The 18,856-nt window shown below is 41.4% G+C and overlaps 1 protein-coding gene across 5 annotated transcripts in view; it reads left to right on the forward strand.

Annotated features, from left to right (window-relative positions):
• STAT4 (signal transducer and activator of transcription 4) overlaps positions 1 to 9,035 on the forward strand; it is a 95,709-nt gene extending 86,674 nt beyond the window's left edge. For 2 of the 5 annotated variants that reach the window (XM_032405975.1, XM_032405966.1), the window contains exons 17-24: positions 1,587 to 1,722; positions 3,247 to 3,296; positions 3,760 to 3,854; positions 4,140 to 4,276; positions 4,609 to 4,800; positions 6,154 to 6,220; positions 6,592 to 6,700; positions 8,214 to 9,035. In XM_032405975.1, coding sequence (XP_032261866.1) covers positions 1,587 to 1,722; positions 3,247 to 3,296; positions 3,760 to 3,854; positions 4,140 to 4,276; positions 4,609 to 4,800; positions 6,154 to 6,220; positions 6,592 to 6,700; positions 8,214 to 8,240 — 813 coding nt within the window. In that variant the 3' untranslated portion in view covers positions 8,241 to 9,035. The remainder of the gene's footprint in view (positions 1 to 1,586; positions 1,723 to 3,246; positions 3,297 to 3,759; positions 3,855 to 4,139; positions 4,277 to 4,608; positions 4,801 to 6,153; positions 6,221 to 6,591; positions 6,701 to 8,213) is intronic. The other 3 variants (XM_032405994.1, XM_032406003.1, XM_032405984.1) reach the window with 3 other exon arrangements.
• Positions 9,036 to 18,856: the final 9,821 nt, after the last annotated feature.

Genomic DNA, 18,856 nt, shown 5'->3' on the forward strand with positions numbered 1-18,856 from the left:
CAAATATAAATAACATTTCTTCTTAATTCAAAGCAAATATTCACTCTTAAGAATTTTTTTTTTTTTTTACCTTAGGTTCTAGCAATAAGAACAGACATGATGAGTTAGCTCCAAGTGTTCTTTCCCTTTTTAAAAAATGTGCCCAATAAGGAAACAATATGGTAAATGACTCAGCCTGATGCCTTCTCATCCTCCGGTGCCCTGGCATCTGAAACAGATTAACTCTAGAGAGGAGGCTGCAGAGGGTGCGTGGTGTGTCGCTTCCTCTCAGGCTGCACTGAGAGCAGGACCCACTAGAGAACTTATCTGGTCTTTAAAGCCAAGAAGTGCCTACACCCCTGGAATTACATGTCATGCCCCATTAGGAGCTACAAATATTCAGAGCTTTTCGTTCAACTTCAGGATGGAGGAAGAAAGATGGGTCACTTCTCTGTCCTCTGAGTACAGCACTGTTGTACTTAGCTTTCTTCAGCATCCTTCTTCTATAAGAAAGCCACCAAAGTTGTCCCACTAACCATCCCAGACTCTGCTCTGCTCCTGGATGAGGAATGTGGGAGTGCAGATCATACATAGCTTACAATGCAGATGCACAGCCTACTTACAGAGTCCAGCATAACAACGAACTCTGGTTTCTCTTCTTCACTCTCTTCTGCTTCAAAACCCAAGCCCCCAGACCTCGATTAGGTTCTATGCCTTTTGGTCATTTATCCAGACACAGTTCTCTGGTTCAGGGGAAACTGCCTCTCTAGAAATTCTTTCTCTCCATTCCCCCCCCCCCCATCTCCCACTCCTTGTTGGATGCTGTATCCTCTTTTATTCCCACCTTCTGAAGTTTCTTGGATTGGTTCATTTTCTTGCTGCCCAGCGTAGTTCATGCTTCTCCCTGTACTGCACTACATTACTCAGTTATTTCCCTCTTTAGGACATCTTTCTTGGCTTTCACACCTTCTGCTTTCCAGTAATCTGAGATGAAGTCTTCTTTTTCACTATTGTTGACCCAGTTTCTGGTACAAGCAATCTTGTTTGCAGTTAGTCATACAGAAGATTCTCTTGTCCAGATCAAAAGAAAAAGACTACTATACTGTTCATAAAACAGGACTCAGGGTAATTATGAATTCACATTATAGGGTCACCTACTTTAGCCTGAGACTTATCTGTTTTTGTGCTTTGGGATTCTTTGTTTGGTCAAGGTATAACTTATACCAAGCCATGATGAACTAATTAAATAACTTGATATAGATTTGCTTAAGATTAATATTATTTCAGAAAAGAATATTTGCCCAATGATTTGTTGGACAGTATTAAGTACTTGTGTGAGTTGATTGATAGCCCATAGTCCAGGGAAAGTTAAGAGGTGCCCAATGATTCTTTCAAGGATAAGATGGAGCCGTATATTCTATTGGACTCAAGGATTAAGGAACTCTTTAGGAAAAGACAAAATCAGTGTCAATTAAAATGTACAACAGAGATGAGACAATATTCTGTATTAACTTAGATTGGCCTAAAGAGTTTGGAATTTTATATACTGAATTATAGTGTGTTCAATGTGATTAATGAATATCATCATCATTACAACTCTATTTCAGAACTTAGTTTTCTTTAATAATCCTCCATCTGCCACTTTGAGTCAACTCCTGGAAGTGATGAGCTGGCAGTTTTCATCCTATGTCGGCCGTGGCCTTAACTCAGATCAACTCAATATGTTAGCAGAGAAGCTTACAGGTGAGAGGGGGTAGATGTGGAAGACTTGCCTCTGTTTGGGGTACTCAAGCGTTTTAAAGAACCAGGTGATATTACTACTATTAATAATAATAACGATAGTCACAATTTATTGAGTGCCCACTGTATTGCCAGGCACAGAGCTAAATGTTTTGTTATCTTTCTTAGGAAAGGATAACTCCTTACTCTATCCACTTTATAGATGAGGATACTTAAGTTCAGAGGTTAAGTGACTTGCCATGGCTGCGTGGCTAGTACACAGCAGAGCCAAGACACCGGCCTCGCCTGTCCAGTTCCAAAGCCCCTTCTTTCCATTCCGCTCTTCAGTCTCCAGGGTGTTTTATGCCATTCCCACTGAGTGTAATGCGAAGCCTTAATGGTGCTTTGACTTTCATATTAATATCACAGTGGTCATTAACCAACTCGACAGTAGCTGATTCCAGGACCAGGGAATTTAATAGAAATTAAAAGCCACCCAGGCAATACTTGATTGTCCGTATCAAGAAAATTTCAGTTTTGACTAATATTTTTAAAGTTTGCAAAACAGACTCATTGGTACTTCCTGTAGTGACTATAGCGTAAGATTTTTCTAAAAGAATTTCAAAAGATATCTATATTTTGACAAGTCTAGGGTGAACATGCTTAGCACCAAAAAAGAGTTAAGATGGAGTTTGTGTACAGTTCTAATTAAAGTAGGGCCACAGATGCATCTGAGCATCAGTAGTGAAATCATGTGTGATTTGGCAAGTGATGCTGGGTTGCCACTTGGACCTACTATCTGATCAATAGGTATTTAAATAAATCAGATCTTTGGGGAATATTAAAACATTTAGTTAATGTAAATATGGTTTTTGAACTTATTTAGTTTATAAACTGCAATGGTAGGCATATTTGTTGAGTGAATAAAGTTTTTAAATGTGTAGTATAGATAGCAGCCATATCCTTTCAGATCTTTATCAGATTATCCTTATGAGTATAATTTCCTCAAAAATTTAGATAGAAACTCTTGTACCCTTTCATCACCCTGGGTCAAAGTAGTCAGTGCCTCCTTATTGCCTAATAGATCTCGAGTTCATTCTTTTCATAGTAATAATTAGGACTCCTCGTAATCTGGCCATATCTAACTTAAATTTATTTTATGTTTATTTACCAACATTAGACAGCTCTTGCTGTCTCCTATATAAGCCGGGTTCATGTCCACTATGCTTCATCTTACATTATTCTTACTAGAGTTTAGTTTCCTCCTCCTCCTCCTCTGATAATTTATATCCTATCTATCCATGGGGGCCTGGCCCTAGACACTCACCCTCTTTCTAAAGTTATCTTAGTTCCATTGAAAAGAACTTTTTCTTAGAAAATAGATTTCATGATATCTTACATTTTTATTGTTTCTAGCATTAAGTACACTACAAACCTATAACAGGTGCTTAAGGAATTTTTGAAAGGGGCTGGGTAAAATCTAAATTGAGCACCAAATTGAAAAGTCTAATTGTTTCATAAAAATCTCATTCTTTTCTTTTATTTTAGTCCAGTCTAGCTACAGTGATGGTCATCTCACCTGGGCCAAGTTCTGCAAGGTACAAATAGGGGAGCAAGAATATCATTTAGATAATTTTTTTAAGTAGTGCTTCTTTTTAAGCCTCCATATCATAATCTGGGATTTTGAGGATTTCCTGGATGCAGTTATTTTTTTTTAAACTCTAAACTATTGTCTTGTTTAAAGGAAATATTTTGGGGCGCCCTGGTGGCTCAGTCAGTTGGGCAGCCAACTCTTGGTTTCTGCTCAGGTCATGATCTCAGGGTCCTGGGATAGAGCCCTGCATCACATGTATCAGGCTCCCTGCTCAGTGGGGAGTCTGCTTCAGGATTTTCTCTCTCCCTTTGCCCCTCCCCCTTGCTTGCTTTCTCTCTCTCTAAAATAAATAATTTTTTAAAAAAAGTTTAAAGGAAGTATTTCATTGAAAAATGGAACTTGAATTATTGTATCAACATTAACTATTAAAATAATCATTGTCCTGACATGTTTGTTTATTACAATAGGAACACTTACCTGGTAAATCATTTACCTTTTGGACTTGGCTTGAAGCAATATTGGATCTAATTAAGAAACACATTCTTCCTCTTTGGATAGATGGGTGAGTTACAGGCTATATTTTCCATATGAGTTCATTAGGTTCTTATTTTTAAGCTGTTGGTTTTTTTCCTTTCAAGCGTGTTTAGTGATAGAGGGGTGGGGAATAGTTCAGTTTCTTACATTCTTCATAGAGTACTGATATTTACTTTAATCTTAGAGGAGTATTTCATTGACTTTTTATTATACTCAGAACAAATTTAGGTCTGTTCTTTGTGAATGAAATAAATACAAATGTAATAAATTACAGTGTTTGATCAGGTAAAACTATGCATTGTTCTATTTTTAGGTATGTCATGGGCTTTGTTAGCAAAGAGAAGGAGCGCCTCTTGCTAAAGGATAAAATGCCTGGAACCTTTTTGTTAAGATTCAGTGAAAGCCACCTTGGAGGAATAACTTTCACCTGGGTAGACCATTCTGAAAATGGTACATGATTTATACTTGTGAAAGTAGTACTGAGTTTGGTTATTGGTCTTTCAGTTTTCAGAAGTGTGTAGCATGGTGTTCTGTTTTTCATGTGTCCAGGGGTTTGAATATAGTTGTTACAGTTGTCCCAGAAGAGAGGCTCATGACTTTCTCACAGCCTGTGTGGGTGTCCTCAGTCACATGGCAATCTGTGCCGTCCACACTGCAGAAAAGGGCTGGCATTGCTTGATAGCCAGTGACGTGAAGATGACGTGGGCAGGAAGAATGGCCCCCAAGAATGCCTGCAGGAACCTGAATGTACCTCCCTCCACCCACCCTTTCTGTTTTTCCAGGAGAAGTGAGATTCCACTCTGTAGAACCCTACAATAAAGGTCGGTTGTCTGCTCTGCCGTTCGCCGACATCCTTCGAGACTACAAGGTTATTATGGCTGAAAACATTCCCGAAAACCCTCTGAAGTACCTTTATCCTGACATTCCCAAAGACAAAGCCTTCGGTAAACACTACAGCTCCCAGCCCTGCGAAGGTTAGGTCCTTTCTGTTTGCTTGTTTTCCTCAGCTTTTGGCAAATAACCTCATATTGGAGTAAACGAAGTTCCTCTTTTTATGTTCACTTTGATTGTCATAAGACGTAGGGGGTATGTGAAGGTCAAAGCCTTAGAAAGCAAGTAGTGCGTCAACAGTTCCTGAAGAGGAACAGCTGGGCTGTCCAACTCCAGCAGAGTAGTTAGTAATCGGTGGCTGTGACCAGACTTCACACGGCTATGTGCCTTCTCCCAGCCGCCTGGAGAGCTTTGGCTTTCTCCTTTCTAAAACAGAAGTGGTGCTGACTTCACGTCTATGACTGGGAGAGAGGAAAAGAAAGAGGAGGTAATGATTAGAAAGCTGTTAAGGGTTAGGGGAGTCTGTTTTCTGCAAAAGAAGCCTGAGGTTTATAAGCTTTATATTTTTTACCTTACTGTAGTCTCACAACTCAGCTTGGGTAGTTTACTTGCCAGGGAGGGGCTAAGGGGTCAGTGCTTCATTCCCCACCTGCTGGCCTTCCAATAACTAGTCTTGACATGCCTGCCTTTCCTGGTTGTATCCTAAGGGGCTAAAATCACACCTGGCCAAAAGAAGCATTTGGTAAATATTTGTTAAATACACGAAAGAATATAAATAAAATTAGCTCTATAATTGTAATCTAAGTTAACCATTCTGTGTCTCTGATGAAAGTGTATACAATCCATTAAAATGTTCATCTATAGCAACTAAATCTATGAGCACCATCTTTTGGAATAGCCTACAATTGTCACCCACAGACGCTGACTTGCTGCTACCCTGCTGAGTTACTAGAAATCCCGCAATACACAAATCAATCAAATATAATCAAACTTGAACATAACTTTGAAGACAGGTAATATAGTTGCCTCCCACTTTTTCTCATGCATTTTGGAGACAATAATATGTAAAGTCAGATTAGGCCTGCCAAGAGATCTGTTTTTCTCTTCTTGCACATTTTATGTTCACCTAAAATACTGTTTCATCTATTCAACTAAAAATCTTTCTGAGTCACTAAACAATCATAATACCGCTCTTCTTTTTTTTTTTTTAAGATTTTTATTTATTTGAGAGATAGAGACAGAATGAGAGACAGAGAGAGCATGAGAGGGGGGAGGGTCAGAGGGAGAAGCAGGCTCCCCACCGAGCAGGGAGCCCGATGCGGGACTCGATCCCGGGACTCCAGGATCATGACCCAAGCCGAAGGCAGACGCCCAACCAACTGAGCCACCCAGGCGCCCAATACCGCTCTTCTTTTTAACATTACTTATATTTGTCTAGACTTTAAAAAAATTTATCAATAATATTGATAACATTTTTTCCTGCCTTTCTTTTCCAGTTTCAAGACCAACAGAAAGGGGGGACAAAGGTTATGTTCCATCTGTTTTTATACCCATTTCAACAATGTAAGTAACCTTAGCCACATGTAAAATATCTCTTACTGAATTTATCTTTTTTTTAAAAAAAGCATTTCTACTCGGATAGAGCCGAGTACATATACCTGACAATAAAGCATTTTAATGCTCAATGTCCCATTTGCTTTAATACATAAAGCTAGTCTTCAGGAAGCACCATAGTCTACCATGACTGGAATTATAAAGTTGCCTTTTTATATGCCGTATATTCCAGAGTACGCTGAATGCTCTGATTTCAAACAATGAATTAGGCATCTCAGTGAAACAAATAGAGGAAGCCCTAGAAATGAGTTCCTGACACAGTGTCACCAGAAGCTATTATTTTTAATCCTTTTCAACATGCACCTTGTTATCTCTTTAAGCCGAAGTGATTCAACGGAGCCACATTCTCCATCAGATCTTCTTCCCATGTCTCCAAGCGTATATGCGGTGCTGAGAGAAAACCTGAGTCCCACAACAATTGAAACTGCAGTATGTTCCCTTTCTTTTCCATTGCTGGTCAAGGGCACTCCTAATGAAGCAAATGTGGCACCTGTTAATCAAAGGGGCTGAAGTTCTGCCTGAGAAGTGAGAAAACACTTTTGTTGGACCAAATCCATGAGCATCACACTGGGTGTGTCTGTATGTTCCTGTGGGTCACTGATAGGGGCACTGAAAACAGACACCTTCACTCATTTGAACTGCTTTAAGTTCTTTCCATCAAAAGCCATCAAAGGGCAAAGTATTCCTCTTCCTCGCTCATGTACACTTTGTCCCTACTTCTGCCATTGGCCGCACCACTCCCCACCACTCTCCCACCTTAGTAGACAACATATATTAGTCACTATTTATAAACCTAGTTCAATATTTATTTTAGTTCAAGAACCACAAATTCCAATTTTTCTTAATTTTTACTTGCATTATTAGTCCTGTCCCAGGAGCTTCTTCAAGTAGTACATGAATTATAGTCAGTAGCAGCATAATAATACTCCTCTGAGAACTTAATCACAATCTTAAATGCAATAATGTGATTTAGGATGCATCCTATCTATTATTATTCCTCAATACCATCAAGTTAATCCAGTTTACATTCAGATGAACAGATGAGAATAATAGAATCTTGGAGGGACCCTGAGCCCCAAGAAATTTGATGTTGGGTGTTGGGGAGGAAAATTTTTACTTTACCCTTAAAGGTTCCTTTGGCTATCAAAGAATTAAATTGACATGAGATGGATTAATAAAAGAAAATCAAATAATTACTAATAAAGTACTAACAGGGGGGCCATAAGAATATGAGGCCCACAGACAAGCACTTGAGGCTTATATGCTATTCTGAGCTAAGGAGAAGGGGCTGGGACCTGGGACTTCAAAGGGATTGAAGACAATTCACAGGAAGATGAAAAGAGTAAATATTTCAAAAGCAAATGTTTGCTGGGGCATACAGAAACAATGGGGCACAGAGAAGAATTTTAACAAAAATTTTGTTAAGTTCCTCCCTGTCTACCACACCTAATTCATATTATACTGTAGTTATCTATGGTGATAACTCCCTTCCTGTAGCCAGTTTCTCTAACTAAATTCTTTTAGACAGTTAAGGGGAAGGTCAAAGTTTCTTCCTGAGCTTTTTGTTTCTTAAAACTACTCAGCCTAAAATAATCCACATGCTAAAAAGACACATTTTAGGGTGGCAAATTTTGCTCCTCTACGCGGGTTATAAACCAAGTGAGTTTTAGTCCTCTCAAAGATTTCCAGGGATGGGAAAACCCATAGTCTTGATCCAATGTTAGTTGTCTTAAATCATTTAGTTATAAGAGAACTTTTGCTACATTTTGCACTCATTTCCTCATTACATTTTTGTGGGATGAATTTTGTGAATGCTTACTAGTTAATTGGTAGAAAGATTGTGAAGTATTTAGTAGACAAAAGGGTGTTTACCTTAAAAATGATGACTTATTTGCAAAAACCAATAGTTTCCTCAAAAGTCATTTTCATTTTCCAATTTTAGATGAAGTCTCCATATTCTGCTGAATGACAAGATAAATTCTTGACACTCAAAAGAAGGAAGCAAATGAAAAAGCTTAAAGACTGATCTTTGCCAACAATCCTATCTTATTTCTTCAGCTTTGTATATACCAGTTTCCAGGAAATGGTTGAAGTCTGAAGCTCTCCTCTCACCCGCCTAACACCACCAATTGGGAATGTCCTGACTGAAATGCTAAAAACCAAAGCTTCAGATAAACTTGCAAGATAAGACACTTTAAGAAACCAGTGTTAATATAACATTAACAAAAGACTCTTTTGTCTTTGTTTCATTTTTTATTTTGTTTCTCACATGTTACTTATGATTTTGGCTCTAGAAGGATTAAGTGTTAAGATTTCAGAATAGGTTATGAATGACATAGTCACACCTACATTACTCAAAGCCCAGCAAGAAGACCTTAGAGAAAAGCCAAATAAGCTTATGTCCTGAGTTCTAGAAGGTAAAAGCCATCACCCTAGATACCAGATAGATCCCTCTGGAGGACCCCTCTCTAACTTCTTCCACCCCTCTTCTGTCCCTGAGGCAAGCCATACAGAGAGAAGTTAATGTTTAATGGAAAAGATTTCAAAGAGAAAAAGGTTTTAATATAACCTTCTTTCTCAGAGACATTCCATCTTACCAATCGCATCCTTTATACCCATTCACATGTGCCCAACTGGATCCTATATTGTTCTTCTAACTCTGTACCTATACCAAGGCCAGTTCACTTACTCCTTTGCAAGCTCCTGATAGTACTCTTTTTTTCAGATTTTATTTATTTGAGAGAGAGAGCAAGACGGAGAGGGAGAAGCAGACCCCCCACTGAGCAGAGAGCCCGACGTGGGGCTCAATGTCAGGACCCTGAGATCATGACCTGAGCCGAAGGCAAGCACTTCACCGACTGAGTCACCCAGGCACCCCTTCCCGTGTCTGTTGGATGGAGGACCACCAGGCTAACTTGAGGGGCAGTCTCCCAATCTCTCCTCCACATGCCCAATTTTCTGCAATTCAAATATATCAATTGGCAACAAAAGTAGAAGAATAATCGTAAACCTGGTTTAAAGTTATATCTTGATTGATATTTTGAATTATAAAATTATTATTATTGTTTTATCTTTAAAGAGGTAATCTACTATCAGGAAATAAACAATTGGATTTAGAAGCCAAAGAAGGTTGCAGAAGCTTTTCACTCCCTGGAATGTATTAAAAGTATGATGCACTCTTACTCAGCAAAATGTTTAAAAACATCTCAATATGGAGCCTGGTAGCAGAATGCCGAGGTTTCATATGTGATCTCAACCATCATCGTTATTTGAGGGCAGACGATACAAGGACATATGTAGTTTGCTCTCTCTAACAGACACAGAGGCCATATAGTAAGAAGAAGAGTTCAGTAAGTGGCTATTTGCACTTAGATTCAGAAAATCAAAACCAAGTTCTTGATCACAGTATAGAGTTACTTCCCAAGAGTGTGAGTCTTGCATTCTAGAAATCATCTTTGTAAGAGTAATGGGATTTTGTCAGAGGATTCCTGGAGATACCTGTTTAGTTGAGGCTAAGGTGTGCCACATGAGATGAAGTACAGTGAATGGGAAGGGCATTTAGATCACCGAATTTCCACCGAATCCTCCCCCGGAATATATTTTTTTCTTACAACTGGCAGCAAATAAGTAGCATTTAACGAAATAAAATGTAGATTTATTTTTAAAATATTAATCACATTTTCACTCCTCCCCTCACCCATCCCAGACCAATCACAGATGTCCATTTTACTAATCCCTTGTCAAATTCTTTTTCACAATGACTCACTTTGACCCAACTGTACTGAGTATCAGTGCCTTTATCTGGAATAAATGTTGAAAGAAGGCAGCTTCCAGTGGACTTCCCCAAATCTTAAGGCAGCAAGGAAGGCCCCCCCCAAACCCATAAGGAATGAGTATGCTTCTGGCAAATCCAAGGGATTTTTCTGTACCTCACATGTTCAGGAGGCCCAAGAGCTCCCTGCAGAAGAAGGAACAGAATTAGAGGTCAAACCAATTACTGCTATACTCTAGTAGATAACTGTAGTCCAGACTTAGTAAAGTGCCTGTGCACACACTCCAAATTCTGACAATTTTCTTCTTTTTTCAAATTGACCATGAGCATTGATTGATTTGACGGCTTGCATTTTTTAAAGATTTATTTATTTGAGAGAGAGAGAGAGTGTGTGCATGAATGGAGGAGGGGCAGAGAGAGAGAAGCGTCAAGCAGACTCCCACTGAGTATGGCTCCATCCCAGGACCCGGGAGATCGTGACCCGAACCGAAACCGAAAGTCGGCCGCTTAACTGACTGAACCACCCAGGTGCCCCTGACTGCTTACATTTTTTAAAGTCTGGCTAGAGGAAGTATAATATACACATAATAAAATTCACCCTTTTCTGACAAACCCATACAGTTGTGTAACCACCACTGTAAGACATAGAACATTTCCACCAGAGTCCTCAAAGAGGACACTATAAAAACATGATGAAGGACATGCTCTGTGGCATACCTAGAGTAAATACAACAAACAATTCTATGTGGCTTCTTACGTACACAGAGGGTTCTATTTTAAATAAATCACATCATTTTACCCCCTGCTTATAATTTTCATATGGCTTCTGGTGCTCTGGATTAGCAGTTCTTACCTGGCGTGTATGGATAGAAATCTGGAGGTTCATGAGTTTGGATGGCAAACATCAGTCTATTTTCACAGACTTGTAATTGATACTTAGAATTTCTTTCAATTAGGAATAAAGGCAACAAACCATGACCCACACATTTTTGTCACGTTACAGTTGTTACAATTACCTCAAACTATTGCTTATGCTAAGCACAATTTTGAAATCGCATTCGTCAGACTTGCTGCTAGATCTTATTTAATGCCAATAACAAAGAAGCACTTACATCACTATGTCACAAAGTTGCTTTCAATATTTTGATATCTGCATTTCAGTGTAGTTGGTTTTCTATTTAATCTCATGTATTTTATTTTATTCAACTAAAAGCATTACTCTTTGGAGTTAATAGGTTTCATCAGATTGACAAAGGGGCCCATGGCACAAAATTTAAGAATCCTAGCACTGGATGATGACCATAATTCTCAACAGATCTTTCTGAAGTCATACATTATTTAGTCCCTTCCTAGTCTTCAACTCATATCTCATCATCTCCCCCAACAATGGCTTTTCACCCTGCAAAACATACACACACAAGACTGAACTACTTTCAGTTTCTTTGATGGCCCGGGTTCCCTCCCCCTTCCCTCCACTGCATCCTCTCAATTCTCCAACCCCATCCCATCCACCCTGCCACCTGGATAACGTTCACACATCCTTCAGGTTCTAGAAAACCTTCTGCCGCCCCCCCACCCCGTGCACACCTGTATGACTCAGGTCACTTCACACCTCCTCCAGATGCTCTAGATGCCCCAGCACCATTCCTACCACCTTTGTTGTAAAGGAATATCAGCTGTCTTCTTCATTAGACTCTAAGAGAGCTCTGTACGTACAGGGACCAAGAAGACTTCGTTCAGAGTTCTAGCCCTAAAATCTAGCACAGTCTGCCCCTTAGTAATTTAATATTTGAGCACATAGAAGACAGTAATTAGTTCCTTTCTGCCTGCAAGACTAAGCTAGAATTCTCTTTACAATCCTCCAAATTCTAAAATTATGGAATAGTCACTAATATTACATGCAAATTGATTAACCCAAACATGCCCGTTACTGCTTCCCTCTACTTCACCCTACTCATAATTTCCAGACTCTGTAGAAATGCTCTGGATTAGATTGTCTGATTGTTAGCTCATTCTAACTTCTCTTTTATTTAGATATCTTCTATGTGCCCAACATCCCAAACATCTGCCCGTGCACAGATAAACCAAGTGCTCTTGACATTTCCCTTTGCCTTTATTAAACTCACCGCCTTTATACTCCTACCCCGGGTAAAAGCCCTACACAACACTCTCTTACATGAGGCTTGAAAGTCATTCACTTAGATGCTTCACAGAACGCTGCTAATGGGAAGAAGCCTGGAAGCTGTCTAGACAGGGTGGAGATGGGGGAGAAGTTGGAAAGGGTGCGGAGGAGGGTGCTCTCATTCAAATCCTTTGGGGAATTTTTCAGAATACACATGCTCTTTATTCTCCTCCCCTCAATTCTAGCTCAATAGGTCTAGAGCCAGTGTTGAGGTCTGAATGGTTGAATTCACCTGTGATTCCTGATTCCAGCATTGGTCAATGGTGTGATGTGCTCATTAAAAAAATATTGAGATTGTGTATCAGGGACAGCCTTTCTCAACTCGGGTTTCCCATCTGAACCATAAGACACAGTGATTTGCTTGACTATTTTCTTAGTTGTCCCAAGGATGGTACCTAGTGCCATTCTAGGTATATAAGAGAGACAGTAATTCATACAGATGCCTCATGGCACTAGCCTAATTCTTTCATGTCACAGCACAAAGTCCCTCCTGTTGTGAGAAGAGATGAAAACAGACAAATAATAAATGACAACTTTAATAAGTACTATGAAGACTATATAGAGTAGCGGGAAGAAGTGGTCAGTGAAGGTCTCTCTGGAGAGAGATTTGATCTGAGGCCTAAAGAATGAGAAGGAGTAAGTCCATGGACACAGCCAGGAACACAGCATACTAAAAGAACAGTACATACATGAGACCCCGGCCGACAGAATCTTGAGTCCTTGAGGAACAGGAGGAGGCCACAGGGAGGGGAACATGGTGAGGCATGGAGGGACTGAGACAACATGGGTAGGAGAGAGGGGCAAGACCAGATCATGTAGGACTCTATAGGGAAAGCTGAAGGCTCTGGATTTTATTGCAAGTGCTATAGGAAAGAGTGGTGTCATTATTTTTGTTCCTTCATTATCTAAGTTTTCATTTGTTTTAAGTAAATATGAAACAAGGTTTCTATGGGAGAACTCTCCTTTCCTTCAATTTCACACTAACTTCATTAGTGTGCAACCTGAGCAGTTGCCCAGGGCCAGCACTCACAAGGACTCCATGCTTGGTTTAACGCTCTACTATTGCCTTCTTGAAATTCTTATAAGTTTTGAATAAGGGACTCCATATTTTCATTTTGCACTGGGCCCTGCAAATTATAGAGCCTGTCCTGTCCTTCAAACAGGGGGAAATAAACATCCATTTGCATTGTGGAAATTATGTAAAGAGCACTTGCTGGGGTGTTTGTAGCAGCCACGGGGATGGGCGCTCACTCTCACCTGAGACTGGAGGCTGTGGTATAGTAAGATGGATCCCTTCACACACTGGAAGTCCTAGGTTGGTGACTATGTCACCCTAAGTAGCTAGTATCCTTCGCTAGTGATGGAGCTGACCCCAAGAAACTCAGTCTGTGCCTCCCGGTTTCGTTCAGTAAGTCAGATAGCAGCCAGGACCCAAACTATTTCTCCTGGGCCTGTCAAACCTCTGAAATCATGGTGCAGTGACAAAACTATTCTCCTCCATTATTCTCCTCCCCAACTCCCTCTGCTATAATCGCCCTATGGGAGAAAGCAGGGGGCAAGAAGATCCCAGGAGGAAAAGAAGAGACCTTTTTGCAGATATAGCAGAAGGATTCCTGAAGAACCAGCCAGCCCTCCACCTTCACCTTCACACCAGCTGGGGGAGGGTCAGAGCTTGAAAGACAGAAGGATCTGAGTTAGCATGCGTACAGATTGTAGAGATGGAGAAGAGGGAGGGAAAAGGGTGGCCTCCAGGCCAAGAGAAGGAAGAAAAGGTGGGAGTGGGATGGTTAAGGTTTCCAGCACCTTAAGGAGTTAGAAAACATTCCCCCCCTCCTTCCAAAGTTAATGGGCACCCGCCTCCCCGCCTTTCATCTTGTCCTGGGCCACTACTCTCAGACTTAGCCAGCTAGAAGGACGCAGAGCAGGTGTCCACCGTCCCCGGGTAGCGTGCGCATCCTGCCTCCCGGCTCCAACCCCCCCACCCCATCCCCGGGAGGCTTGCGGGGCGGGCGCCGCTGAGCTGGCGGCTAGTCAGTGGGAAAATCCCCGGGCCCGCGCCTGCGTACTGCTCCCCGAGTCAACTTACTTTCGCTTTTCGGTTTCCTCCCAATTCTGCTCCTTCTCGCTCCAGGGCCGTTTCCCCGAAAGCACGTGGGACGGCTCTTCCGAGCATTCGCGTCCCTCCCGCCGCACGCCGGCGGGGCTGCTTTGGAACCGTTTCAAAACAGCCGACGACCTGCGCCTCCCAGCGTTCCGCATCCTGGGCCGGCAGGGGCTGCTGTGCAGAAAGCACGGGACTTCCAACAGGTCTTCGCAAGGGTGTTTGGACTCTGAATTGAAGTGTGCTCAGTATAGACATTTGTGAAAAAAAAGAAAAAAAATTATATAGCAACCCACCACCCTGAAACTTTAACATTTTCAAATATTTTCCCTCCGTCCCTCCCTCTTTCCCTTTCTGAGTGTTCCATGTATTTACATTTCTATATATTCTTACAGTAATAGGATAATGTTTTCTTTCCTGCATTTTAATTTAATTTTATACGTGGATATTTTCCAATAACTAGTCTTCGAAAGCATAACGTTCATATTCTAGGCATATGAATATAAAAAATCCAGAGAACTACAGAGAATTTTAGAAATCCTTAATTTTAATCCCGTCGTATTAACAGATAGCAAACATGGCTTACACTGATTAGGTGTAATTCCTACTATTGGATATAAGTTACCAACATTGCTACAATATTGGAAAAATTTGTAGCTGCCATTTTGAAACAGACCAAGGCCATCAAGACAGAACACAGAGGGAGTAAGTTTTTCCTGGGTGTGTGCCTAAGAACACAGCAGAGTGTACTGCGGGGGACTGAGAGACCCCAAGGAAAATATTCGTGGTGGGGGCAGGGCAATGGTACTGCACCACGCGAGAAATTCCATTTTACAATTCAGTAGCAGGATGCTTTGCTTTCCTCCATGAGGTCTGCGTCAGTGATCTGTTGCTACACAATAAACCAAACTCTCCTCAAAATTCAGTGGGGATAAAACAACAAGCATTTATCATTGCCTGTGAGTCTATGGTAGACTGAGCAGTTCTGCTCATCTTGGTCAGGTCTCTGATCTTGCTGTCTCACAGGTCTGAGGCCTAAGCCCTGAGAGCGGCACTATTCAGTTGTGTTCTGTGTGTTGTCTTATGCTGCGGCAGGCTAGGCTGACTTGCCTCGGAGGCAGGGCAGGGTTTGTGGAGGGAAGTATTACAAGGCCCCTTGAGGCCTAGGCTCAGAATGGCAGGACATCACATCTGCTGCATAATGTTGGTCAAAGCAAGTCTCAAGCCAGCCCAGATTGAAGGGGTGGGAAAATAGTCCCCACCTGTTGCTAAAAGGAGCTACAGAGTCACATTGCAAAAGTGAGTAAATAAAAGGAAGGAATAATGTGGCCGTTGTTAAAAACAATCTACTAGGAGATCCCGATTTCTTCTAATGAGAATTATAGAACTGATAATATCTATCTTTTTGCCTTGGTTTGTAAGCTGCGTTATATTCTTCATATGTATATTTGTAGTTATTGTATATATAATTAAATAAATACAAGCGAGTGGAAATCAAAGAAAGGATGAATGAAGAATAGGAATGATACTGTCTTCTCAATGACTTCTCCAAAATAAATAAATAAATAAATAAATTTGCTTCAAATAGGAGATGTGGGATGGCTTCTAAGAATCTTTCCACTATAACATCATGTGTATTTATGAGTTACTCCAGTGCTCTTAATCACTCACCATAAAATGTGGTTTCTAGACTCCTCACCATCCTTGACTCTCCTTTAAATAAACACCAGATGGGGGGTGCCAAGTAGTAAGTTTCATCTTACCTGCCATTTCTAATTGATTGCTAGTGAGTTACCAGATACAGTGTTGAAAAGTATTCCCAAGCTGGGCACTGGCAGCAAAGAGTACCCTGTCATTCGTTGCCTTTTAAAAACAAAAACAAAAACAAAAAACCCAAATACAGGTCTTTGCATTTACTGTGTTAAGTTTTATCTAGTTGGTTTCAGCACAGCAACATTCTATATACTAATATACTTTAGACTTTTGATTCTGTCATCTGTGAATTGGTCAGCTATTTCAGCAGGGGGGAAAAAACAATCTCAGGGCCTTCCAACATTGACCACAAACAAACACCTCTTACTCATGGGTGTGTGGGTAGGCTGCAGCAGTTCTGCCCCGGGTGGTAGGTTTGGAGGGGGGGGGCTCCACATGTCTCTGCCTCTAGGACTCAGGCTGGAGGAGCCGGGGCTGCTTGAGTCTGCCATCTCCTAGTGTGGAGAAGGAACACATGAGGACAAGTGGATCATACAGAACGTTCAAAGTCTCAGGTTGGTTATACCTGAGTGTACCTCATGTCTGTTCTATTCCATGTTGAGCCAGAGTGAACCAGGGCAAGGAGTGGGAAGGGAAAGAAACAAATGGAAAAATAATACAATCTATCAAACATGGTATCAGTTATTTTTTCCGGATTTGTGTCTTTTGCCATGCTGACATTGTTTGTATAGAGACACAGGTCCCTCGGCTGGCTGTTCTAAGGGGGGCTTCACACGGTTGGGCTTTTCACTTCTGGATCTCTTTTGTTCAGTTTTGGTTTTTTATTGGGTTGCTTTTTCAGCAGTCAGTATGTTAGTCACACTTATAAAATACATAAGCTTGCCCTCCTGGAACTTAGAATCTCGGAGGGAATAGGCTTAGACACTTCACAAACCATCATATAGGGAGTGTGTGGTGCTTGTTGACATAAATGGAGACACTCGTGCATCATATTATTTCAGAGACAAGATTAATCACCACAGGATGAGGTGGTTCCAGAAGAAGGAGCGTATAGATGTGGGAAGAGAAAATTGTAATAGAAACACATATAAGCATATCTGTGGGAAATTATTTAGATCCCTTTCCTACCGAAGTTTGCCTTATTATTCAAGGCTTGATTCAAGTTCCATCTACTTGAAGGAGCCAATTTATCTTACGGGCAGACATTCCAATAAGATCGAATCTAGGCTGGCCTCTGGGATGTCTACCTGGGGGAGTGCCACTTAAGCTGAGTTTTTAGCTAAGACATAAAAGATGAGTTAGCCAGAAAAGAGGTTGGGGAAGGGGGATGTTGCTCCAAGGGGCTTTCCAAATGGAGAACTGCTGGTAAGAAGGTCCTGAGTTTGGGGAAAGAGCTTGGCATATTCAAAAACCAAAAATGCTGACGTATGGAAAGGAAAGAGTGGCACAAGATAGGATTAGAGAAAGAGATAGGGGAACCAAGGCTTTGTAAGCTATATTAAGAAATCTGAATTCTGTAAAAGCCATCATGGGATTTTCAAGTTGGCAAACACATGATCTGCTTTGAAATTAAAAAAAAAAATCACTCAAACTGTTGCATGGAGAATGGATTAAAAGGGAATTAAAGGCAGGGTACCTGGCTGCCTCAGTTGGTAGGGCATGCAACTCTTGATCTCAGGACTGTGAGTTCAAGCCCCACTTTGGGTGTAGAGATTAGTTAAAAAAATAAACTTTTTTTAAAAGGGGGCAATGAAGAGCTTAAGTGAGGCAGCCATTTGGGACTCTACTGCAATAATCCAAATGAGAAAAAAGTGGGGATGGTATAAGAGATGGAGAGAAGTTGATGAGACTTGAGGAATATTTAGCAAGAAGAATCAACAAGGCTTGAGGACCAGATGTGGGGGTTGAGGGAGAAGGCAATATCAAAAATGACTCCTAGCTCTCTGACATATGCCAATTCTAGGGAAAAAGGGCAGGTTTGAGGAGGAAGATGATGAGTTCGTTCTGAATGTAACTAGTTTGCAGAACTTATCAGACATCCAAGTGGAATGTCAAGTGACGACTATACACTTGCAGGTGTACAACATAGAGGAGAGGTGTGGACAGGATCCACAGGTGTGGACAGGACACACATGTAGAAGCCCTTCACATCTAGAAAGAAACTGAAGCTCTGGGTGAGGTCATCACAGGACAGCGTGAGAAATGTGGGTAAAACTGACCAACATCTGGACGCTGACAACCTTTAACGTTGAACAGTTTGGTCGTGGAGTGAAGCAGAGATAAAGAAAGAGTGCCGTAGAGGTGGGAAGAAACAAGCAGGATGTTGTTTCATGGACAAGGAAGAAGTATTGAGAAAGGGAGGTGTCAACTGTGCCAAACGTTTCTGAGTGGTCAAGTAAGGTGAGCGCAGAAAAAACGGTCCCCTGGGTTTAGCAACAAGCAGATGAGCTGCTGAATTTAGCTTAGAGTTTAATGCCCACCTCTGTCTTCTGCCTTGGGTTCACAGATAGGGGTTTAATGCAAGGTTCTCCAAGTTTGGGCCTCTGCAAACAAAGACTTCCTTTTAGTTGTTGTCTATAATGTCTAGAGGTAACCGCCAACCGACCAAGTTGCAACACAGAGCCGAGCTTCATGTCACCCCCCGCGGGGCCCTGCTCAAAGCCCAAGGAAGGACTCAGCGGGTTGGCAGTGCAGCGTGCCCCCGGAGGGGGGGAGGCAGCGGCCCTGCGGAACAGCCACGTCCGATTGGCCGCGCGCGGCAGCCGCCCGGTGATTGGCGGAGGCGGAAGGAGGCGGGGCGCCGGGAGCTGTCTTTTC

The sequence above is a fragment of the Phoca vitulina genome, unplaced genomic scaffold (assembly GCF_004348235.1).
Source record: "Phoca vitulina isolate PV1807 unplaced genomic scaffold, GSC_HSeal_1.0 scaffold1, whole genome shotgun sequence".
Lineage (NCBI taxonomy): Eukaryota > Metazoa > Chordata > Mammalia > Carnivora > Phocidae > Phoca > Phoca vitulina.